General features: G+C 44.6%; 1 protein-coding gene across 1 annotated transcript; it reads left to right on the top strand.

Moving 5' to 3' along the window:
- Positions 1–273: 273 nt before the first annotated feature.
- On the top strand, positions 274–26029 carry RNF185 (ring finger protein 185). The gene is given in 9 exon segments (XM_029057601.2): positions 274–436; positions 13296–13522; positions 16514–16539; positions 17533–17549; positions 17707–17787; positions 17789–17805; positions 18444–18498; positions 21357–21474; positions 23393–26029. Coding segments are annotated over 8 exon segments (588 nt in total). The 5' UTR covers positions 274–436; positions 13296–13346; the 3' UTR covers positions 23491–26029.
- Positions 26030–26247: the final 218 nt, after the last annotated feature.

The raw sequence follows: 26247 nt of genomic DNA, 5'->3' as shown, positions 1-26247 counted from the left end.
GCCCAGCCCCGTCAGTCATCCCGGCCCCAGTCAGGCCCGGGCTCGTCAGTGAAGCCCGGCCCTGTCAGTCACCCCGGCTCCTGTCAGTCATCCCGACCCCCCTCAGTGAGGCCCGGCCCTGTCAGTCACCCCGGCCCTCTCAGTCAGGCCCGGACCTGTCAATCATCCCGGCCCCCGCCAGGCCCCTCCCCCTCGGGGGGGGGGGGTGGTCCGCTGGGCCGCGCAGGCGCCCTGGGGCCGAAGTTCCGGGCGCGGCGCTTCCAGGTCAGGTGACCGGAAGCGGCGGCGGGCGGGAGGACCGGCCGCTCAGACACAGGCCCCTCGGACCTTCAGAGGCGCCGGGACCCCGCGCCCTCCTCCGCAACAACACCCTCTTCCGCAACAACACCCTCCTCCGCAACACCCCCCCGGGCCACAGCGCGCCCAGACCCCTCAGGTGGGCTCCGTGTCGGGCCGTCTGCCGGGGGGAGGGGGCCAGAGCCGGGGCACCTAGGGGGGAAGGACCGGACACGGGCAAGGCCTGCAGCACGGGTGGGCACCAGCCCCGGGGAATAACAATAATAATAATAGTATTTGCTAAGCGCGAACTATGTGCCGAGCACCGCGCTCAGCGCTGGGGGAGATTATTTTATTTTGCGAACGAGGTGTCCATCCCCTTTTTGATTCTATTTAGGGTGATAGTCTGGTCCTGTTTTGGTTTCGTTCTGTTTGGCTTTTGCCATCTGTCTCCCCCGTTTAGCCTGCGAGCCCGGGTCTCGTGGCTTAGTGGAAAGAGCCCGGGCTTGGGAGTCCGAGGTCGTGGGTTCTAATCCCGGCCCCGCCACTTGTCTGCTGGGTGACCTTGGGCGAGTCACTTCACTTCTCTGGGCCGCAGGGACCTCAGCTGTCAAAATGGGGATTAAAAATGTGAGCCCCACGAGGGACAATCTGATTCCCCTGGATCTCCCCCAGCGCTTAGAACGGTGCTCGGCACATAGGAAGCGCTTAACAAATGCCATAATTATTATCTTGGAAATGGACATTCCAAGCGCTTAGTCCAAGTGCTTTGCACATAGTAAGCGCTCAATAAATACTATTGAATGAATGAATCTAGAGTCATCAGGCCGTCCCAGGTGGGGCCCACCTTCCCAATCCCCATTTTCATTAATTAATAATGTTGGTATTTGTTAAGCGCTTACTATGTGCAGAGCACTGTTCTAAGCGCTGGGGTAGATACAGGATAATCAGGTTGTCCCACGTGAGGCTCACAGTTAATCTCCATTTTACAGATGAGGGAACTGAGGCACAGAGAAGTTAAGTGACTTGCCCACAGTCACACAGCTGACTATCGTATTTATTGAGCGCTTACTATGTGCAGAGCACTGTTCTAAGCACTGGGGTAGATACAGGATAATCAGGTTGCCCCATGTGAGGCTCACAGTTAATCCCCATTTTACAGATGAGGGAATTGAGGCACAGAGAAGTGAAGTGACTTGCCCACACCGTCCCAATCCCCATTTTCATTAATTAATAATGTTGGTATTTGTTAAGTGCTTACTATGTGCAGAGCACTGTTCTAAGCCCTGGGGTAGATACAGGATAATCAGGTTGTTCCACGTGAGGCTCGCAGTTAATCCCCATTTTACAGATGAGGGAACTGAGGCACGGAGAAGTTAAGTGACTTGCCCACAGTCACACAGCTGACTATCGTATTTATTGAGCGCTTACTATGTGCAGAGCACTGGACTAAGCGCTTGGAATGTACAATTCGGCAACAGATAAAGACCATCCCTGCCCCACGAGGGGCTCACGGTCTAAACGGAGCAAAATAGAACAAAAACAAGAGAACATCATCAAGATAAATAGAATCAAGGAGATGTACACATGTACACCTCATTAACAAAGTAGGGTAATAAGTAATATATACAAAGCACAGATGAGGGAACTGAGGCACAGAGAACTGAAGTGACTTGCCCAAGGTCACACAGCAGGGAAGTGGCAGGGCCATGATTAGAACCCATGTCTTCTGACTCCCAAACCTGGGCTCTTTCCACTAAGCCACGGGGGAAAGGTGATGATGGTATTTGTTAAGCACTTACTGTGTGCCAGGCTCTGTACTAAGCGCTGGGGTGGATGCAAGCAAATCAAGGTGGACACAGTCCCTGTCCCACATGGGGCTCACAGTCATTCAGTCGTATTTATTGAGAGCTTACTGCGTGCAGAGCACTGGACTAAGCGCTTGGAAAGTACAATACAGCAATAATGTTGGTATTTGTTAAGGGCTTACCATGTGCCGAGCACTGTTCTAAGCGCTGGGGTAGACAGGGGAATCAGGTTGTCCCACGTGGGGCTCACGGTCTTAATCCCCATTTTACAGATGAGGTAACTGAGGCACCGAGAAGTTAAGTGACTTCCCCAAAGTCACACAGCTGACAAGTGGCCGAGCCGGGATTCGAACCCATGACCTCTGACTCCAAAGCCCTTGCTCTTCCCACTGAGCCACGCTGCTTCTCAATAGAGAGAGACAGTCCCTGCCCAAACCGGGCTTGCAATGTAGAGGCGGGGAGACAGTCATCAGAACAAGTAAACAGGCATCAATTTAAATAAATAGAATTATAATGATAAATAGAATTATAGATATGTACATAAGTGCTCCCCATTTGAGGGAACTGAGGCTCAGGGAAGTGAAGTGACTTGCCCAGCGTCATACTGCAGGCAGGTGACAGCAGGGATTAGAACCCATGGCCTTTTGACTCCTTGGCCCGTGCTCTATCTACTATGTCATGGTTGTTGCCATGGCAAGGGAGGGTTGCAGAACCGAGGGCAAGGGCTGGGTCAGGGCCGGGTCAAACTCAGGCTCCTGCCAGGAGGAGGGTGACGGGAAAGAGGACGTGGAATTTCTGAGCAGTTAGGTGGGCTCCTGTTGGGGGTTGAAGAGCTCGGGACTCCACCTCCCTGGTAGCTACTGCTTCTGAACTGCCCTGCTTAGTTGTCAAAAACTTTAGTGGGTTCAGCCAGGGAATGCGGGGACAACTACCCCATCTTTCAGTCATTCTTCACTCCGCTGCCCGGCTCATCTTCCTGTAGAAACGCTCTGGGCATGTCACTCCCCTTCTTAAACACCTCCAGTGGTTGCCTATCGACCTCCACTCCAAACAAAAACTCCTCACTCTAGGTTTCGAGGCTCTCCATCACCTTGCCCCTTCCTACCTCTCCTCCCTTCTCTCTTTCTACCGCCCACCCTGCACGCTCCGCTCCTCCACCGCCCACCTCCTCACCGTCCCTCGGTCTCGCCTATCCCGCCGTCGACCCCCGGGCCACGTCCTCCCGCGGTCCCGGAACGCCCTCCCTCCTCACCTCCGGCAAACTGATTCTCTTCCCCTCTTCAAAACCCTACTTAAAACTCACCTCCTCCAAGAGGCCTTCCCAGACTGAGCTCCCCTTCTCCCTCTACTCCCTCTACCGCCCCCCCTTCACCTCTCCGCAGCTTAACTCTCTTTTCCCCCATTTCCCTCTGCTCCTCCCCCTCTCCCTTCCCATCCCCTCAGCACTGTACTCGTCTGCTCAACTGTATATATTTACATTACGCTATTTATTTTGTTAATGAAATGTACATCGCCTTGATTCTATTTAGTTGCCATTGTTTTTACGAGATGTTCTTCCCCTTGACTCTATTTATTGCCATTGTTCTTGTCTGTCTCCCCCGATTAGACTGTAAGCCCGTCAAACGGCAGGGACTGTCTCTATCTGTTGCCGACTTGTTCATTCCAAGCGCTTAGTACAGTGCTCTGCACATAGTAAGCGCTCAATAAATACTATTGAATGAATGAATGAATGAATCTTTCCCCTGGCACATGGCCCCATCCAGCAAAACCTCCAGCATTGGACTCCGCCTCAGGGGAGACCGGACATCCCCCAAACACCAACCCCTGGCCTGGAGAGACATATAAATCTGTAATTTACTTTTCTATTTATTTATATTAATGTCTGTCTCCCCCTCTAGATTGTGAGCTCACTGTGGGCAGGAATATGTCTGTTGGTTGTCATATTGTACTCTCTCAAGCGCTTAGTACATTGCTTTGCACACAGTAAACACTCAGTAAATACGATTAAAGGAATGAACGGGTGAAGCTGGGTCCGGGGAACCCTGGGTTTTAGAAAACACAGCCCTTGACATGATGCAATCTCTCCCTGTTCACGGAGAGACTGGCACCTACTTGGCGTGTCCGGGGTGTTGGCTGCCAGTTCAGCTCCTGTAAGAAAAAAGAACTACAGGCTTTCCTTTAAGCAGAGTTCAAATGGTTTCATCAGAACCTTTTAGACATAGCACTGTTCTGGAGGTGATAATCGATAGGCTGATCCATATATACTTGGTGTCTCTTGTAATTCATCCTCTCTGAAGCATGAACATTTGACTGGGGAAGGTGTATTTAAAAATAGATGTGTATGTTCGATAAATGGCCTTTTGGGAGTAGGATTAGGATTTTCACAATCGACTCCAAGTGAACATTTTGGTCTTAAACTTTCAATTTATCTTCAGGATGTTTTAAATTGCAGCTGATATTGCTCTTAAGCATTTTTTGCTTTGTAATTTCCAGACATCAAAGCCACTAACATTCTCTAATTTTTAAAAACAATCCGATCGTCCTTCTTGCTTGGAGAGGTGCAGTTAGTTGGAAAACCATTTCCAAAAATTGCATTCTGAAGGTCTTACGAAGAATTTATTCCTCCCAACCCCATTAGCTGACATTCTAAAAGTAGAAACTTTTGTCCGAAGTGAGCTTTTGTTCTTACTATGTGCAGAGCACTGTACTAAGCGCTTGGAGTGTACAATTTGGCAACAGATAGAGACAATCCGTGCCCAATAACGGGCTCACAATCTATCATCGTACAACCCAAGACTGAAAATAAAAATGAAATGATAGTTCAGAATATATGAGGGTTTGTAAATTCCCTTGAGTTGGTAGAAGAGAGAAAGATAAAAAGAATGACACCCTTCCATTTTTCAAACACATTCTGTCCTAATCCTCAAATTTCCCGATGCCATATAACAAGAAAATACATTTGGCACTTTAGCGAACAAGTTGTGTTCATTTTTCGCCTTATTTTGTTGGGGTTTTTTTAATTAACAATTTGTACCAGCCACTGCACTAAGCAGTGGGGTAGGTACAAGCTAACCAGTTTGGACACAGCCCATGTCCCACATGGGGTTTACAGTCTTAATCCTTTTTTTTTTTTACAGATGAGGGTGATTGAGGCCCAGAAAAATGAACTGACTTGCCCAAGGTCACATAGCGGCCAAGTAGTGGAATGGGGATTAGAACCCAGGTCCTCTGACTCCCAGGCCCATGCTTTGTCCATTACACAGCACTGCTTCCTGGGTTTACATCACCACTTCATCTTGAAGGTCCCTAAATTGTTCTAGTTGGAAATTATTTTGTTCACTTAATGTATCTATTCTTGGAGAATAATATGATAGCTAACAGCAGCATGGCTCAGTAGAAAGAGCACGGGCTTTGGAGTCAGAGGTCATGGGTTTGAATCCAGGCTCGGCCACTTGTCAGCTGTGTGACTTTGGGCAAGTCACTTAACTTCTCGGTGCCTCAGTTACCTCATCTGTAAAATGGGGATTAAGACTGTGAGCCCCACGTGGGACAACCTGATTCCCCTGTGTCTACCCCAGCGCTTAGAACAGTGCTCGGCATATGGTAAGCGCTTAACAAATACCAACATTATTAACAGCAAATAACTAATCTATATTCATTGTTTTGTTTGAAATGAAAATTGATTTTTAACGTTGATTTTATAATATAGTCTATTATGGGAAGAAGATAATAGGCATTCAAATAATGATTCTTGATCCAGCAGTGTCCTTTTAGTTTTCCAGAAAAAGTCGAGTTGGGTCATGTAGAGAAATGTTGTACACTAGCATTTTAGTCCTCTCACTGGTACAGCCGTCCTAGAATTAAAATAGGAAGTTATTAAGGAAGGAGGTAAAGAAGGGAGAGTTTAATTATCCACTTCTAGCCCTCTGACAGCATCAGTGAAATTCATGTTCTGCCGATCCCCAATAGTGCCAGCAATGCGAGTCATTCCACCATGGGTTTCTGCTGTCACTGCTCTTTGAGCTGGTCTCAGTCAGTGGTAATTGTTGAGCGCTTTCTGCGTATAGAGCACAGTATTAAGTGCTTAGTACAGTACAATCCAGCTGTGCCCATTCTAGGTCTTTGCAAGACCTGAAAGCTTCCAAGCAAAGCAGAAAGGAGCTAAGAGTTGCCAAGTGGGAATGGAAAAACTTAAAATTATATTTTTCTGAGCCTGCCTGCCTGTCTCATCCAAGCCCCATCCCACTTGGAACCCTTTCTTAAAGCCTAATCTGCTTTTCATTCTGGACAGAAGTTGCCACCTAGGTTCCCAAAGCCAATCTCTCCCCAAACAAATGTTTTTCCAACACTTGTATTTTCCTAGAGATTTCGCAGATGTTTAATCTCCTGTATTTCCTTTCTCCAACCCTTCTTTAACAGCTCATTTTTGTTTCAGGGGCAAATTCATCCCATCTCTGATTGATATAAACACTTCATAAATATTATTACTGCTACTATTATGCTGTCATAAAGTTTTAGTGATTCATTCCTCCCAATGTTTCCATCTCCATTCTCCCCCCACCCCACCAACCCCCTACCTATATTCATATATTTTTGAGCCCTTTGAGAGATAGGGTCTGTGTTTAATTTCCACTTGTACAACTCTTCCCAGCACTTAGTACAGTTATCACACATATCCTATTTGTTCTCCCAACTTCCCTGAGGAGGAGCAGGTATATGTTATTATTCCATTGTAAATATAAGGAACAAGACTTGGAAATTATTCAAGTTCATATAACTTGTTGGTTCTACTCAAGGACTAAAAGTCTTGCTTCTGCCCCAGTGTCCTTTCCACCGACTAACCTTTGGGCATACCCTCAGGGGGCAAAAATGAAACACTGGGGGAAAAAAAGGGTCACAAGATTTGTTGGTCTCATTGACTAATGGTATCTGGCTTTAATAGCCAGCCAACTTTGGAGAATTTGATATCTGATACTTTTGTTTCCAAATCAGTGCAGCAGAGCTGGTACAGACTGAATTTTTGCTGCACCCTTGAACGATCCTCCTTACTGGGCTGGCAGTTCTCACCCGCTCACTGCACCACAGTCTGCCTCCTGATATCCGAGGAGGAGGTGGCCTATATTTAAGACTTTCCCCTATGTCTATGGACTCCGCGTAGCATGGAGCTGGTTTAAGTGTGACTGCTCGCCCATAGGTGTGGTTGGAAATCATCAGTGATTGCCCAGAGGAAACAGACATAGTGTTTTTAGAAGCAGAACAAGTATTTCTACTCCAGAACCTGACCCAGGAACCCTGACATTGTCAAGCTTACTTGACTAATGTCTTTGGATCGTCTATATCTGTCAAGTCCATCGGTGTTATCTAATGATAGCTTACAGTGTGCAGGGCACTGAGCTAAACTCTCAGTAGAGTACAGTACAATAGAGTTGGTAGACAATATCCTTGACTACAAAAAGTTTACAGTCTCCAGGGGCTGACAGTCTACAAGTCCTGCTGTTTGGATGGAGGCTTTGTTAGTCATTAGTAAGAATCAGCTTTAATCAGTCAGTGCTATTTATGGACCACCTTCTCTGGGCAGATCCCTGTACTAAGCATTTGGGAGAGTATGAACCTGGAGCAAAAGACCTTGCTCCTAAGAGACAGGCAAGTTATAAATTATTCATAAATAGTGAGAGCAAGGAAAGAATGGGATATGATAGTACCATTAATATATCAAAATGAAACTTAATATCACTGTCTCCAGCTTTCTTTCCCTCTCCCTCTTTTTTCCTTTCTCATTCTTCTGCTCCTTCTTGTCTCCCTTCTATTCTCCCAAACTCTTCATCTGCCCCCACCAGAGTAGACTGGCTCCAATGAATATCACTCAAGTGCCTCACTAATATCCTAAGGAAGAAATTCCCGGGTATTTTATTATCAAGGACACTTCCAAGATCTTTGGTTTTTAAAAATTTATCTCTCTTATTACTCAAATTTGTAAATACCATAATCCTCATAATCTCATTTTGTGTTTAATCTGGAGTTTTAAAAATCGGTTATGAATTTATCGTATTAAAACCTATTCTTAAATTCCTAACCTATTCTGGGGTTTTGAGGGAGCTGGGTTTGTCCCAGGATTTACTAATTCAAGTGACCCTCATGTGAGCAGGAAATGTGTCTTATCTGCTTATACTGAGTCAATTCCCATGCTTATTATAATGCTTAGGACATAGTAAAAGCACTTAACAAATGCCACTTTTTCTTTTTAAGGTCAATAACTTTTTTTCTTTGTTCTGTAAATCGTCACCTGAGAGGCATGTTTCTAACATACCTTTCTGCTCATTTGACACTATAGCCGTCTCTCCATTAAAGATAGTACAAGTTAGAAACATTTCATATTCGTTTTAAAAATGAATGTCGCGGATGTTCAGATTCAAGATGCTTGGCAAAATCTCATGTCCATTCCTCCCTTCAGGAAAGAGAATTAATGTTTGAGTTTTTAAAACTGAGGTGGAACAAGATTCATGTGACCCAAGTCCCTGCTGAGCATTTTGCTGGGGGTAGTCAGTCAATCATATTTATTGAGTGCTTACTGTGTGCAGAGTACCGTACTAAGCTCTGGGGAGAGTACTGTATAGCAGTATAATAAGCACATTCCCTGCTCACAATGAGCTTGCAGTACGGGGGTGTCGACAGACATTGATATAAATAAATAAAATTACAGATATACACCTGAGTGCTGGGGGTGGGGATGAATAAAGGGAACAAGTCAAGGTGGCACAGAAGGGAGTGGGAGAAGAGGAAAGGAGGGCTTAGTCAGGGAAGGCCTCCCGAAGGAGATGTGCCTTCAATAAGGCTTTAAATGGGGGGAGAGTAATTGTCTGGTGGATATAAAGACGGAGGGTGTGCCAGACCAGAGGCAGGACGTGGGCGAGAGGTCACTGGCGAGATATTCTAGACCGAGGTATAATAAGAAGGTTGGCATTAGAGGAGCAAAGTGTGTGGGCAGGGTTGGAGTGGCTCAGTGGAAAGAGCACGGGCTTTGGAGTCAGGGCTCATGAGTTCGAATCCCAGCTCTGCCACTTGTCGGCTGTGTGACTGTGGGCAAGTCACTTAACTTCTCTGTGCCTCAGTTCCCTCATCTGTAAAATGGGGATTAAGACTGTGAGCCCCACGTGGGACAACCTGATTCCCCTATCTCTACCCCAGCGCTTAGAACAGTGCTCGGCACATAGTAAGCGCTTAACAAATACCAACATTATTATTATTATTATTATTAGAGTAGCGAGGTGAGGTGTAGGAGTGGGCACAAGGTGACTGAGTGCTTTCAAGCCGATGGTAAGGAGTTTCTGTTTGATGTGGAGGTGGAAGGACAACCACTGGAGGTTCTTGAGGAGTGGGGAAACAGGACTTGAGCATTTTTTTGTAGAAAAATAATCCAGGAGGAGGCCACAGACAAAGTTACTCTGATAATCTGACGGAGAAATTCCCAATTCTGTTATGGGCTACCAAGTTTATTCATTATCGTATTTGTTGAGCATTTACTGTCTGCAGAGCACTGTACTAAGTGCTTGGAAAAAGAAGAATAAGCCAATATTAGGTAGTTTACAGTGGTCTACACACATCAGACATTCATTAATTGAATGCTGAAGGTTAATTTTAAATTGATGGTTTTGGTATGGTTTCAGAGGACCAGTCTTGATGTTTTGATCTCTTTCCTTTCTCTTTTTGGGAATCAGTTCCAATTCAGGCTAGGGGAAGAGGATCTGAATTGTCTCTGTTGCCGAATTGTACATTCCAAGCACATAGTACAGTGCTCGGCACACAGTAAGCGCTCAATAAATATAATTGAATGAAAGAATGAGTTCCCTAGGTTTAGGTGGCTTTTGTATTTTGAAGCGTTCACAACTGAGGACAGTTGGGAGAAGGGAAAGTATGGAGATGAGTCATCTGAAAATTATTTGTTTAAAAAAATACCCACTTGCACAAAATCCCTCTTTTCCCCAGCCACTGCTTCTCTCAGGCTCTCCGAGTCTTGTTTATTTCTATCATCTCTGACGTGCATCTTGATTTTTTATGGCATGATCCAACTGCCTAGTTTATTTACTTGGATTTATAAATGAAGACGTGTAGTCCCCGGTCCTGAGCTCCACTAGTACAAGTGTCGTTCTCAGCAGTGACTTACGAAGTAGTACTGTGTCATCAAACCCCACTGCATTTTAAGATCACAAACCCCTGGAGGACCATGATGAACTCTTCTCTATGTATTCTTTTTTCCCCCAGTGTATAACATTCTGCACACAATAAGCACTTAATAAATATTATAATTACTTCCAGTATCCTCCAACCCCCCTCATCACTGAATCTGCTGCTGAGTAAGTCTCCCAGAGATTTTCAATTTCTGGACTACAGATTGCACTGATTACCCTCACCAGTTGTCTCGCAATGTGTGGAGATTGGGAAACTGAATGTGGGTGGCCCAGTGCAACCGATCACTTTAATCAAAAATAAAACAACAAACTTCGGCCTCAGGCTATAGGACATCCCCTTTTTCTTCCTCCAGTCCTGCACTAGGGGCCCGCTTAACTAGTTGGGCTGATATCAGCCTCTCAGTTCCTGAAAGAGGCAGAAGCACTTTTTGACAGGACCCTTAATGTCTGTGTAAGTAAAAGCAATTCGGGCCTGGAGTCAACCTAGAAATTTTCATCAGCAGTATATTTACATGGTGTGTGTCTGGAGGTGGGGATATCATATATTGAATGGGAATCAGATTGTAATGATCTTTAGGGAAAATGTCTGCTAAATGGTTTTACACATTGGAGGAAACAATCACAGTGGTGGAAAGAGTCAGGTGGTGGAGCCTGAGGTTTGAAGGCACCACAAATTGGAAGCGTCTAGGTGTCCTTTTGGGACATCATGCAAAATGATGTAACTGAGTGAAAAAGCACTGTAGAAATTGGTCTCCTCTTCTTGAGGGAGTCATTCTGCTACTGTCTTTGGTGAGTGATGCTCGTAAGCTCCGGGGCCAGCGCTTTTGAAACTGTGATTAGACGTCTAGAATGAACAAGGTAGAGGAAGGGAGTTAAGATTTTTTTTTTCTTTGTTTTTCACATCCTGTGCTGTAGGCCTGCTTTAAAGGTCTTGGTAAGTACTGTACTTTTAGTTGCCTCAGACAGAGTCTTATTTCCTTTCCTAAAGATTTTTGGGTTGGTGGTGGTGCAAAATTTGATTGTCGGTCCTGTCTTTCAGTTATTCAGTTTTGGGGACAGGTTTGTTTTGGTTTTTTTTTAATGGAATTTGTTAAGCACTTTCTATGTGCCAGGCACTGTACTCAGCGCTGGGATAGATACAAGATAGATTGAACACAGTCAATGTCCCATGTAGGGGCATAGTTTTAATCCCCATTGTACAGATGGGGTAACTGAGACATAGAGAAGTTAAGTGACTTTCCCAAGGTCACAGATCAGGTGGCTGGGTAACCTACGGCAAGTCACTTAACTTCTCTGTAGTTTATAGAAAATATTGCTCATTAAGGTGTGTATCACTCAAGGAGGAAGATAGACAGGCACCTGGATTTTGGGAATATGGATTGAGGAGTCTTGGGTCCCAGTTAGGTATCAGACAACACAGTTTTAAATTTTTCTCCCAGGTTGTAAGTCCTAGGCCTGAGCAGACAGGCCCAGAAATATATACTGAAATCCTTTATCCAGGTCTATTATTATTGTGTGAAAATTCAATTAATCCTATTGATTGAGTGCTTACTATGTTTAGAGCACTGTATTAAGTAATAATGTTGGTATTTGTTAAGCGCTTACTATGTGCCGAGCACTGTTCTAAGCGCTGGGGTAGACAGAGGGGAATCAGGATGTCCCACATGGGGCTCACAATCTTAATCCCCATTTTACAGATGAGGTAACTGAGGCACAGAGAAGTTAAGTGACTTGCCCACGGTCACACAGCTGATAAGTGGCAGAGCTGGGATTCGAACTCATGACCTCTGCCTCCAAAGCCCATGCTCTTTCCACTGAGCCACGCTGCTTCTCACTGAGCCACGCTGCTTCTCACGCTGCTTAAGTGCTTGGGAGAGTACAATATAACAGCTGGCAGACATGTTCCCTGCCCACAGCAAGCTTACAGAGGGAGACGGACTTTAAAATAAATTATGGATGTGTACATAAGTGCTGTGGGGCTGAGAGTGGAGTGAATAAAGGATGCAAATCCAAGTGTAAGGGTGGTGCAGAAGGGAGAGGAAGTAGGAGAAATGAGGGTTTAATTGGGGAAAGCCTCTTGGAGGAGATGTGATTTTAATATGAATTTGAAGCTGAGGAGAGTGATCGTTTTACAGTTAATGAAGAGGGAAAGAGTTCAAGGCCAGAGAAAGGACATGGGCAAGGGGTTGGCAGCAAGATAGTCAAGACTGAGGTACGATGAGTAGGTTGGTAATAGGAGCAGAATACATGGGCTAGGTTGGTGTTAAAGGAGTGAAGTGAATGCGTAGGATGATGGTAGGAAATCAGCGAGGTAAGATAGGAGAGGGCAAGGTGATTGAGTGCTTTAAAGTTAATGGTAAAGGTTTCTCTTTGATGCGGTGGTGGAAGGGTAGCCACCAGAGGATCTTGAGTGGAAAAATGTGGACTGAATTTTTTTTTTTTTTTTAATGATCCTGACAGCAGAGTGAAGTATGGACTGGAATTGGGGGAGATAGGAGGCAGGGAGGTCAGCAAAAAGACTGAGGAAGGACACAAGGTGGGCTAGGTTAAGCGCTTGGATCTAAGTCGTAGCAGTTTTGATGGAGAGGAAAAGATGTTGGGAAGGCAGAAGCCACAGGATTTGGAGATAGGTTAAATATGTGGATTGATTGAGAGAGATGAGTGGAGGATAATGCCAAGGTCATGGGCTCTTGAGATGGGGACTGTAGTTTGCTGTCTAAAGTGATGGGAAAGACATGAGAAGGACAGGGTTCGGGTGGGAAGAGGAGTTCTGTTTTGATCACAGACGACCCGTGCCGTTCTGGGTCCCTATTCAGAAATATTTTGGCATCACTGCGAAGCAAAATAGGGTCACCGCTAGGTGGATCATGATTACATAGTCCTCTTCCCACCCTCTCAGCCCATATTAAATTATAATACCAAACTGGTACTTCTATATCCCAAAGGCACTTAGGGAGCTGGAACCTCCCTTTGCTCTAAGTGGCAGGATGTGGGATTAGGCGGACTAAGTCTGACTGTATTTCAGGTTTCGAGCAGGGAGATTTTCTTTGATTTGGATCTTCGTGAACGGCCGAGAATGGCAAGCAAAGGGCCCACCACTTCCACAGCTCCTGAGAGCTCCAGCACGGGAGGAACCAGCGGGAGTAGTAACGGCCCTGGAGAAAGCAGTAATCAGGACAGTACTTTCGAATGCAACATCTGTTTGGACACAGCCAAGGATGCGGTTATCAGTCTATGTGGACATCTCTTCTGGTCAGTAATTTCTACTTTCCTAACCAATGGGAGTAGGAGGAAGAAACTCTAGGTGTGTTTAGGAAAGGTGGCAGGTGAAAGGTCTTCTACCACTCTGTGATTCTATAGGGTCACGGATCGTATGGCAGCCTCAACCTCTCGGTGAGTAGTCCTGGAAAAGTCAGCCACCCCTAATTGATTTGAGGAGTTCTCGGGATTACTGTAACTAATTCCCTGAAAGAATAGAAAATTATGCTTCTCAGATCTCTTCGGGCTTTCTCGCGTTAAGAGCAGACCCATACTTAATGTATACTCTTGAGTAGGTACATTTCCCCACTTCTGTCCTGACAAGGTTAAGCTGCTTCTCTCCATCATGGGATCCACCATGGGACCAACAATTTTTCATTTCAGAGTAGAGAGTTTCAGCTCAATCAGTTCTCAGACCTTTACCTAACCAACTGGTGTCCTCTCTTCAACTGGCAAGCTTGCAAGTCCTTTCATTCTCCCCACAGGCCTTCGTTGTTATCACTCACCCTTTACCTCACAAGGCAGTTGTTTTTTGTAGCTTAAGGTTCTGCCGTTCCAGTGGGCATAGAGAGATGATGAATCAGTGCGGCAAGCCAAGAACCCTGAGAGGAATGAACCTGCATTTTGCCCTTTCCCTTCGGAACCACAGGGAGTAAAGCATTATTCCCTAGGAGGGCTAGGGAGCCGACACTCCCGGGGGGTCTTTTCCAAATGCAGGTCTATTAGACGGCAGTGCGTTTCTTAACTCTACCACTACCGGCTCAGGCTTGGTCTGACAAACCAAGGCTAGTTCTGGGATAAAAATATCCGGGACCTCCAGGAGGTTTTGCGTTTGCACAGCACTTGTGTACATATCTATAAATTATATCTTACACATTTTTTTTAATTAATGTCTGTCTCCCCCTCTAGACCTTCAGCTTGTTGTGGGCAGAGAATGTAATGACCAACTCTCTTGTATTATACTTTCCCAAACACTTAGTTCAGTGCTCTGCAAACAGTAAGAACTCAATAAATACCATTGACTGATTGTGCACAGGGCTAGTTTGTGTGATTTGTGTCTAGAAGTCAAAATGTACAAAAAAAAATCACCTGCCTTATCCAGATGTTTCTGTGCTGACAAAAGAGACTAGGGGTGGGAATTAAGCTAATTTTTGCTTTTCCTCTCATCTCTAAAACCGGGCATATAGATTTTGTAGAAATTCATTCAATCATATTTATTGAGTGCTTACTGCGAGCAAAGCACTGTATTAAGCACTCAGTTCTACACTAAGCACTTAGCATTGTCCATTGAGCTGGAAAGTGGCATGGAGCTAATTAACAGCTTCAATTTTCTCAATTCCACCTGAAGATCTGGACTGGGCTGACACTTTAGAACTTGTTCCCGGTTGCGTTGATCCACGCTGAGGGAAGGCAGTTGGATAGGGTTCAAATTGATCGAGGCAGAAAAACATGTTCTTCCAGCCTTTCATCATGGAGGAAAATAAGCTCCCCGGCCTGGATTTGGCCCATTCGTTGGAAGCGCTGAGCAGTGCTGTGGTAGGTTTGGGAGGTTGCCATTGGATTTGGGCAGCTTCTGAAGAGATAAACTATGTGCTTTTGCTTCCAACCATGGAGACCATTCAGGGGTCAGTAGTGCCCACTGGTCAAGTTTCTTCTTCGAGCTTGCTTTAAAAATTTTTTTTAAAACGTTTTAGTGACTTTATGGCCACTGAAGACTCTCCCTAAGAGAATCTGGGCTTAATAATAGTGATAATAATAATTGTGGTATTTGTTAAGCATTTATTATGTGCCAGGAACTGTACTAAGCTCTGGGGTGGATAGAAGCAAATCGGGTAGGACACAATCCCTGTCCTGCATGGGGCTCACAGGTCTTAATCCCCATTTTACAGAGGAGGTAACTGAGGCCCAGAGAAGTGAAGTGACTTGCCCAAGGCCACACAGCAGACAAGTGGGTGAAGCCAGGTTTAGAATCCATGACCTTCCGACTCCCGGGCTGTCCGCTGACGCCATGGCTGCTTTAAAATGGCTGAGTTGTATTTGGACCTCTAAAACAGGTTAATGAGGGCTGGTTCAGAGTCAAGACCTGCAGCCTCTGGCAACTCCCACCTGGCTAAAGTCCAGCTGCTCCGCCCCCACCCCACTTCTTGCATGCCACGACCCCAAAAACAGTGACAGGTAGGGGTTACTGACTGTATCTGCAGCTGGCTGTGAGCCAGAAAGCAACCACCAGATAGAAGTGATTGCACGTCTGCTTTGTGCTCCTCACCAGCGACCCTCTATACTGTCAACTCCTTGTGGGCAGGAGATGTGCCTACCAACTCTGTTGTATTGTACTCTTCCAAGGGTTTAGAATAGGCTCTTCACACTGTAAGCACTCAGTAAGTACTGACTGATCGACTGCTTAGTCTACATCAGCCCCTGATATCTGGTAAGTGGCCCTTGTGCTGAAACGCGTGCCCTCTGCCGATTTAGGATAATCACTGCTTCATTCCATGATACCAGTGGCTGCTTTAGAGTTACCTTCCTATGCAGGACTCAGATAGCATTAATTTCCCCCTCTTTTGATGCAATTATACCTAATCCCGTACATGTGATCTGCTGTAGAATGTCTGGAATTGGAAATTTTGGTAATGGGGGGTTTTGGGATCACAGAAATTGTTTGACTTAATAATAGTATTTGTCAAGGGCTCACTACATGCGCTAGCACTATAATCAGGCGCTGCGGCGGATACAAGATGGTCAGACTTGCAATTCTTTTCAATTGATGGGGCCAGCCATGTGACCAGTAAGTCGAACTCTCAAGCACAATGTAAAGATAGTTGTTTTTAAATAAAGTCAATGAACTGACAGTGCAGGATTTGATTTCAGCTCTGTGGCTCCCCAAACTGCTCTGGACTTGTACCATTTTAAGTGTTTGCATTAATGGAAATATTTTTTTCTTCTTTTCTCTGTGTCCTGTGACTGTTCACCTGGGGACAACTGCAGTTGGCCTTGTTTACATCAGGTAAGATGTATTGCATTTTACTTTGCCTTTCATCAGCTTCTGTTGCACAGTGACTTCCTGAGCCCCTGGGGACTTGGTCAGAAATGGCAGTCTTCCCTTCTTGTCGATTTTTGTTGGTTTTTTTTTTCTTTCTGAGTCTCTCCGTGACAACCATTACATCAGAGTTGAGCAGTTATTTGGTATTCAGCTTTTTCTAGGAAAGGAAGATGTTAAATGAGCTCTAAATGCCTCTAAGTTTTGCCCTGAATATTCTAAAGGTATTAAGAAAAGACCTTTTTTAAATGTCAGTGCATGTACAGAGCGATTAATGTTCATCACATTCTTTTAATCCAAATGCCATGCAGATCTTTAAGGCTTTTGACTCTAATAAATACATCAAGAGGAAAAGATCATCTTCTAAATGTGGATTTTGCAATAGTTCTAGCCAAGGCAAAGCATGGCTCAGTGTTAAGAACACGGGCTTAGGAGTCAGAGGTCATGGGTTCTAATCCCAATTCTGCCACCTGTCAGCTGTGTGACTTTGGGCAAGTCACTTAACTTCTCGGTGCCTCAGTGACCTCATCTGTAAAATGGGGATTAAGACTGTGAGCCTCTCCTGTGACAACCTGCTTACCCCAGCACTTAGAACAGTGCTCAGCACATAGTAAGTGCTTAACAAATAACATCGTTACTATTATTAATACAACATGAGCTCATTGCTCCCCTCTACCGTAATAGGGTTTCCTGGGGTAGGCCCACTAAGAGCTTAAAGAGGGATCAGTGGTCCAAAGGAAAGAAAAATCCACTTCCAAGTGGCAGTGTCCAAAAATGTATCTGAGGTTAAAAGGGAGAGGTCATTAAAGGAGCTGAAACAAAAATGTTGGAGTTAAATGTTCCTGTTGGGAATTCCTTTCTCTTCATCCTGATGTTCTCCAGTTCTCACCCCATTCTTTAAAAATGGACGAAGATTACATTCCCTTGCCCCCTGCTGAACAAGTTCCAGGTTTCTCCTTGGTGGGAGTCTGGGTTGACACTGAAGCCATCTCCTAGGCTATATGGAGTTGAAGAATTATCTTCTGTGGCTTGGAAGTTGCACTGTTTCATTTAAACGAGCTTTGCTGTCTGCCCCACCTCCCCCAGCCACTATACTCCAAGCCTGATATTTCTTTATGTGACTTCTAGTGGTTGAGACTAGACAAACAGACAGGTGTGTCCAGTATGCAAAGCAGGAATCAGTCGAGATAAAGTAATCCCACTTTATGGAAGAGGAAGTACCTGGTCAACAGGATCCCAGGTAAGAGATTTGAAGGGGTAATACGTTCTTCCGTTTTTGGACAGAAACTCTATATATGCCATATATCCTGCCTGTCTGCAGCTCCAACTCTTCCAACTATCCCTTTCTTCCTTTAATTGCAAACTCATTCCCCCATTTGGCCTTTGGAGAAAACACCCCACACACACACACCCCACACCCCCAACCCTCCTCCCACCCCCAACTTCTCCCAAGGGAATAATCTTTAATTTGAAATGAAAGGCAAGCCTTGACAGAAATGTCAAGGCTAAACTGGGAGAGCGGTGATATTTCAGTGCTATGAATAATTGATGTGTGGGCAATGATTCTTTTTGTATTAGGGTGGAGAAAGTTACAGTTAGGTGCTAGTCATAGTCCCTCACCTGAGGAGAGCAAATCTATTAATCAGTAGTATTTATTGAGCCCCTACCGCATGATTGCACTTAAGCCCTCGGGAAAATACAATACAATTAGCAGACTTGATCCGTACCCTCAAAGAGCTTCCAATATTTAGAGGGGGACAGATACTAAATTGTAGATAGGAGGAACTAGAGTATATAAACTATGTACATAAATGGAAAACATTATCTAAGCCGATTGCTTTGTGGTACGTGAGGACTTAGACCATTTTTCTTCTGCAGAGAGAAGACTCCTCCCCGACCTCAAGGACAGAGACCTGAGCCAGAGAACAGAGGGGTAAGGAAAAAGAGAGCCGAATCTGGGAAACTAGAGTGACAGAAGACTCTCTGAGGAAATCCCGTTGTTGGGTTCTCAGCTTTGTCTATGTGGGACCCCCTGAGGTCTTACTTCTTATCCTGCCTGTCGCTCTCAGTCTCTGAGCCTTCTCCACACCCTAGCCTCTTCTTTTGCATTTGGAAGCCTCTTCACTCCCCAGAAGAATTCCCGAAGCCCATTTGGAATCATTACTCTAGGGTTGGCTGTCATTCGACTTGTGGGTGCACCGTACATATACATTCATTCATTCAGTCGTATTTATTGAGCGCTTACTGTGTTCAGAGCACTGAACTAAGTGCTTGGGAGAGTTCAAAGCAACAGTAACAACAGCAGCATTCTCTTTACTTGCACTTTGCACCTCTCGTAGTTTATCGGGGCCAGGCAGAGACGTTCCAATACCATTTGTAGATTTTCTGTGGTAAAGGTGGGAAGAAGCAGTGAGCCTTCCTCACGTGAAGTAGTTCCTGATGAAATAATTGCCTTTTCCAGTGTAATGCCACCTCCTCTCCCCAGAGCACTGATGTGCCTCTGCTTCAAATAAGCAGTCCTACTGGACTGATTAGCAACCTTTCTGCATTGAAGAGACAGGAGCCGGCTGCCCTGTTTCCCTGGAGAGTTGCCCTCTTATTAAATCAGCCAATGGACCTTCAGGGGTGTGGCTAGTCCCCAGAGGAATTTGGTGCCTCTTCATTGCCGATTCTGGACCTCAATCAGTCATATTTATTGAGCACTTACTGCATTCAGAACACCGTATTAAGTGTTTGGACATCTCAACAATAGCAGTAGAGATGCTAATGCTACTTATTAAGTGCCTAATAATAATAATAATAATAATGTTGATATTTGTTAAGCACTTACTATGTGCCGAGCACTGTTCTAAGCGCTGGGGTAGACACAGGGGAATCAGGATGTCCCACGTGGGGCTCACAGTCTTAATCCCCATTTTACAGATGAGGGAACTGAGGCACAGAGAAGTTAAGTGACTTGCCCACAGTCACACAGCCAACAAGTGGCAGAGCTGGGATTCGAACTCATGAGCCCTGACTCCAAAGCCCATGCTCTTTCCACTGAGCCACGCTGCTTCTCCACTGAGCCACACTGCTTCTCTACTAAATGCACTGAGCATTTGGGAAGGTACAACTGAAGTAAGGGATTGGGAGGAAATGTTTGAGTTCAGAACCTTTTGACTACTCTTAACACATAGTAAGCACCAAGTAAAAGCCGTAATTATTAAAAGACATGTTCTCTCCCCCTGCCTCTAATCTAATGGAGGAGACATACAAAATATTTACAAATAGCTGGTGTGATAAAAAGAACAAGGTTCATATAGAGAGTAAAATGAATATTCCAGGATTAAATATTAGAATAAATCATTGAATGCATAATTGAATACATGTAAACTATATAAGCGTTGAGGATGGGTACAGTTACATAAGTGCTAGGAGTGATACAATTTTGGGTATTGAGAATTAATTGAGGAAGGCTTCCTGGAGGAGGTGGGATTTTAGGAAGATGGGGAGGACTGGGGTCTGACAGATTTGAAACAGATAGTCAAGCCCCATTTTACAGATAAGGAAACTGAAACCCAGAGGAGTGAAGTGACTTCCCTCCTCTAGAGAAGCAGCGTGGCTCAGTGGAAAGAGCACGGGCTTTGGAGTCAGGGCTCATGAGTTCGAATCCCAGCTCTGCCACTTGTCGGCTGTGTGACTGTGGGCAAGTCACTTAACTTCTCTGTGCCTCAGTTCCCTCGTCTGTAAAATGGGGATTAAGACTGTGACCCCACGTGGGACAACCTGATTCCCCTATGTCTACCCCAGCGCTTAGAACAGTGCTCGGCACATAGTAAGCGCTTAACAAATACCAACATTATTATTATTATTATTATTACTTCCCCATCGTCACACAGCAGGCAAGTGGCAGAGGAGGGATTAGAACCCAGATCCTTGGACTTCCAGGCCTGGGATCTTTTCATTAGACCAAGCTGCTTCACTAAACGAGAGGACAAATGGCTAATAGGCAGAAGGGGAGTTCCTAAGTGTATCCTTACAGAATCAGCAGTTCAGGCAGGGACTCGTATATCAACAGTGTGCTTACTTAGGCAGTCTACTGTATGATGTGTTTATCTAAGAACCACCAACTCTGATTTCCTTAGAGTTTCTTTCTTCTCAGTTGCCGCTTTCACTGCTCATATCATTTCATCTTTCTCCTTTTGCTCCTAGCAGTTGTTTTTAAACTTTGAACATACTTGATGATGACCATACTGTTTGAACAACTTTCTATTTTTCTGTACTTCATAATTAGTTCTCTGGTTTCTGGCTTTGCTCAGACACCCTGTGGTGATGCAGTAACCCACTCAGGTCTCTGAGGTGAGCGAGTTGAGAGTGACAGTTAAGTAAAGCAAGTAAGAAATGATGCTCCAAGGCCAGAAGTGTATCAGCCGGTGTCTGTGGTGGTGAAGTGGGTGGAGAGCATTCCACCATCTTGTGCAAAGCGCACTTCTTTTTTATTTGTTGACCAACCTGCTCAGCTCCCTGCCCACCCATTCATGTTTTCCTAATTGGAGTCTTTCTCAATGATGCAGAGAAGGACTGATCTTTCCAATAAGCCTGACTTATAGCAGCCCTCATGTAGCAGGCTTTGTGTGAATGTGAGCAAAAATGTCAGGTTGTCCATGTTATCTTTATACTCGCTATGGGACGAAGAGAATTTGAGTTAACAGTTTAGTTTTAAGCCACCATTGCATGTGAACGATTGCCAGCTGGTAGTGGACTGTGTTTATTTCTACTCCTAAGTTTGTTTTTTTCTTCCCTTCTACATAGGGATTCCAAGGCTTTGGTTTTGGAGATGGCGGTTTCCAGATGTCCTTTGGAATTGGGGCATTTCCCTTTGGGATATTCGCCACAGCATTCAACATAAATGATGGGCGGCCTCCTCCAGGTAGGGTTCTAGCTCTGAGAGCATTCTGTTCATTGTTCTAGTCAAGATAACCAGCCTTTTCCAACTTACTGATGGCTTTCCAATTACTAGTCTACTGTAAGCATGGCTTCTCTGCCTGCCTTGGGAAGTCGCGACAGTATTTAGTTCACTACCCGGCCTGGGTGAATGCCAAAGATAAATCTTTGAGCTTCACAAGTAACTGCTTGTGTAATTAAGTTTGCTCTTCCCTCTTCCGTCCCTCATTGAAACCAGTTGAATCATATTTAGACTGTGACCTCACACTGAGAGCTACCGGTCATTTTAACTTGTAAGTAGTCACAGGGAAAGAGCCAACATGGTGGGGTTCGGCATGCAATCCAAAACTTTCTTCAGTTTCAGGTGGGCCCAGGTCTTTTGCAGAGGTTGGGCCTCTTTGTGGTGCTTCAGTTGAGAGCAGCACTGCCTCATGGAAAGAGCACGGGATTGGGAGTGAGAGGACCTGGGTTCTAATCCCAGCTCTGCGACTTTTCTGCTGGGTGACCTTGGGCAAGTCTCTTCACTTCTCTGTGCCTCCGTCCCCTCATCTGTAGAATGGGGATTTGATACCTGTTCTCCCTCCTACTTAGACTGTGAGCCCCATGTGGAACTTGATTATCTTATATCTACTCCAGCACTTAGTCTAGTGCTTGGCAACTACTAGCATTAAAAAAATACCACAGTTACCATTATCAATTATTAGGGTTGAAGAGCCCATACCGATTTTCCAAGCCTTTGGAAAGGACCTGCTCAGTATCTTCTGAGTAAAGTGAAGCGGCTTTTAGCTGCACCTTGTGGGTTGCCTGATGTGAATTCCTAGGGGTTTGGAACTGAAACCAGAGAACTAATTACGAAGTACAGAAAAATTGAAGTTGGAGATGAGGCATTCAGCAGGATTCAGCGTCATTCAAACCCCTTTAAACAATAAGTGCCAGGCGGGACCCCCAGATTGGAGGTGATTAGTGGATTAAGCTCTTTGACCCTCATGCCCATATCAGTGCAGCCACTTGCCTGAAAAAATATCACCGTCGATGACAGCTCCCTTAATGTCTGTCTCCACCTCTGGACTGTAAGCTCATTGTGGGCAGGGAATGCTTCTATCAACTCTGTTATATTGTACTCTCCCAAGGACTTAGTACAGTGTTCTGCACACAGGAAGCCCTCGATAAACACAACTGATGGAGAATTTGAGGGAATTTTCACACTTCACACAGTATATTTTCGGTTTTCACCATCCAGGATGTCTTCTTTTAGCATGAAGGACTACAGTGCAGTCAGTTATCTTTCTGTAACACTGGGGTTGCATCGTTGACGCACCCCAAGTTAAAGAATAATTGGTGTTAGAGTGTGTGTGTTATAGTACGCTTACCCTCAGCCATTTATCCTGATGCCGCCTTGCATTCTGTCCAGGCAGACCGATGCACTTTTTTGGAACCCTAATTCCCCCTAGAGCATTCTGTCCAGAATATATTGTGAAAGGCACATATTATGAAAGTTCTGTTTGTATATACGTTTGGTCAAGAGCCATCAGTGATTTTTTTTTTTGCCCACCACAACTGCCCTGCAGTGCCACATTATCTAGGACTCAGAGTTTTGCAATTTCAACTTGCCTTGCACCAACTGCAATTCAGGATACAAAACTCCATATGACAGGATTTCTTGAAGCAGGGAGTAGATTCAAATCCTATGCCAGTAACTGCTAGTCTGTTCACTGGTAAACTTCATCAATCATATTAAATGAGCACTCTCTGTGTTCGGAGCACTATGTAAGCACTTGGGAGAGAACAGAATGAGTTCATGCCTGCAACTAGTGCAGTTACTGAATATGAGAAAAAATCCGGTATGTCTTCTGTTTGTGTTGACAATAAGATTACTCAACTTCTCTTTCTCCTGTATTTTTCAGCCGTTCCGGGGACTCCCCAATATGTTGACGAGCAGTTCCTGTCTCGGCTTTTCCTGTTTGTGGCTCTGGTGATCATGTTCTGGCTATTGATTGCATAACGGTTTCCCGTGCCCTGTGTTTTTGAGGATTGCAGGGCCTCTGAACTGGTTACAGCCACTCCCACACTTTTTTAAAACCTCTTAGTGTCTGGCTTCCTAGCTAATCACAATTTCCAGGAATCAGTGTTGTTGGCAACACAGTGAGGAATTTTGCTTCCTACATCAAAGCTCTGGAACTAAGTATCGGTGAGGAGTACATCTCGGTTCAGTCCTGGGTAGCATCCAACCACACCATTGGACATTGGCATTCATTTTCACTCTTAGTGGAGTGATACTTTGAAATCCTGTGCCAAACAGTTTAGGCCTGATGAACTCAAAGTGAGTGTGAAGTGGAGAAGAGAAGATAACTACAGTGCATTTGCACCTGGATGTACTATCCCAAAAGCAAAGAGGTGGACCAAATGGTATTTATTGGAACTTAATTTCATTTAAGTCAAACGCTTTCTGACTATAAAGTGGCATCTTTTACAGACACTTCCCAAAGAGGAACCTAGCTCCAGATATCAGCGTTCCACTCTCCTCCCTGCCCTTCCTTAGAAGAATAAGATGAAGTGCGTGGGCCCTCAGTGTCCTTTGCCTTATCTTGGGAACTACCAGCATGGTTGAAAGAAATCAGCCCGAAATGATGTAATAACATAATGCCCGAAGATTGTATTTGTGTCTGGACTGTGCAGGGCTCTGTGGCCCTAAAGAAATTAATCTCTCCTGGGTTTATGCAATATGATCTTCTGGTTTAAAAGTGCATGTGACTTTTCTCATGAATGTCCCAACTGCTTTTATCTGCTTTCATCAAGAATTAAAATTGCACTTGTCTTATTTTTCCACGATGGCTAACTGTCCAGACTCCTGCACCCACTGAAAAGAAACCTTTTTGGACCCACCAAACCTTCTTAAGAGGGATGAGGGGGACTTGGGGTTTCTGATATTTTGTTTCTTGGACTCACCGTACACTTCAAATATTTCCAGCTAACCAGGAAAAAGAAAATTTCAGTTCTCTCTAAGTCATTATAGGAGTAACTTTTAGGGGAAGCTCATTACCTCTTCTGTCCTCTCTCAATAAGGGCAGCTATGTCAATCATGGCTACAAGAGATAAATATGTAAATGACCAAAAAAAAAAGAAATCTTAGGAAGGTAGGGAGCATAGCCCTGGTGAGCCTGCATCAGGCGATTCCAAGTTGGTGCAGAAGTCTGTAACATGCTCAAGTTTTGACAAATTTGTTCTAATACTTCCTTGTTGGACATTTTTGAAAGTGTTGTGTCTGTTGTCTTTCTAGTGCCTGCAGTATAACACACGACTCCACAGTGGATAGCCAATGATTCCTCCTCAGATGTGAAGCGATCCTTAGCATAAGCATCAGTTTCCCTTCCTTCTGTCTGAGAAGTTTCACTTTTTTAATATCAATTTTTATTTGTTTTTGAAATCTGATCAAGATAAAAGCTTGGTGCTAGGTGGGGTTTGAATATTTGGTGTAGCATCTCATCAGGGCATATCATGTCTTTTGGATTGAAAGAAGGAAATTTCTTCCTTTGAAAACCTTTTTCTCCCTCTTGTTTGACCTTCCATGATCTTCTTTTAAAACAGTCCTCTGAGAGCAGTTGACATATTTCAGAAAAGTGAAACTCTGCCTTAAGTAGCTCCTGAAGGATTTTTTCACACAAGCCAAATGAGTCTGCGTTAAGTGGAAGGAATGGCTTTTCTTTGAGGACCTTCTAAAAACAGAGCCCAGGATTTGATACTCAAAAACAAGTATTCAGTACATTTACTGGATCAACAGTGGAAGCGTCCGAAGAAAAATAAGCCATCCGCCTCACAGCATAAACGTTGAGAAGTTTCTCTCCTCACTTAAAAAAAAATGTACTTGGGAGTTATTGTTTTTTCTGTGCTTGAACTGAGTATTAATTATAAGCTAAGAAGTCTAGTTTTTAGTCATCGGGGACCATCTTTCTGCTGCGAGGGTAAATAGCCGGGCAATTTCCCCACCTAGTGGTGTGCGAAACAAGCGAGTATGCATCTGCCACCCTAAAATTTTATTTTGATTGCTTTCTCTTAGCTCAGAAAGTGGAATATCCAGAGAAGTGGTGAGGGTAAGGATCTGACTAGGAAGCTTATCCATTTTGATTCTTCATATAACAAGGCAGAGAGAGTACAAAGGCAACGCAGGCAGCCGCGTCCCAGGAACGAGATATCGAAGTCTGGCTTTGTTGTCATTTGGTTTTTAAGTGTAGATAGTTTAACTTTCCTTGGATAGCAGCCCTGGTGGGACTGAATTTCATCAGAGGTTCACAGGCTGAAGTGGTGGAATCCTTATTTCCCTAGCAATCAAATCATCTTAAACTTATTTTCTTTTAAAAATGGATACGATGATTCTCTTCCTCGGTGTGCTTTTTGCGTTGTCCCCCTTCCGTGTCTTTGTATTAGGACTGTGCCCAGTTGCAGTTAGACAACGACATTATGTACAGTGAGACGCGTTTATTGGTCACTAATTTTCACTGTTGTGAAAGTGATTTGATTTAGAATAAAAAATGGTTTTACATTGAGCCTGCGAAATGTGGACTTCTTGCTTGGTGGGTGGATGGATGGGGAGGATGGAAAAGCCCTGACTAATTACAAATTAATTGTGGTAGTGAAAGCCTTTAGCCTGATGCCTGGCAGACAGTCATGTATGAAATGGGTTGAATGCCTCATTCATTTAGCAACCACACCCCAGATATGGAATGTCTAACATGTTTGTGTTGAATTCCTGTATTCAGCTGAG

Source organism: Ornithorhynchus anatinus, chromosome 2, assembly GCF_004115215.2.
Source record: "Ornithorhynchus anatinus isolate Pmale09 chromosome 2, mOrnAna1.pri.v4, whole genome shotgun sequence".
Classification (NCBI taxonomy): Eukaryota; Metazoa; Chordata; class Mammalia; order Monotremata; family Ornithorhynchidae; genus Ornithorhynchus; species Ornithorhynchus anatinus.
The sequence above is the reverse complement of the archived record's forward strand: the minus strand, read 5'-3'. Positions and strand labels throughout refer to the sequence as shown.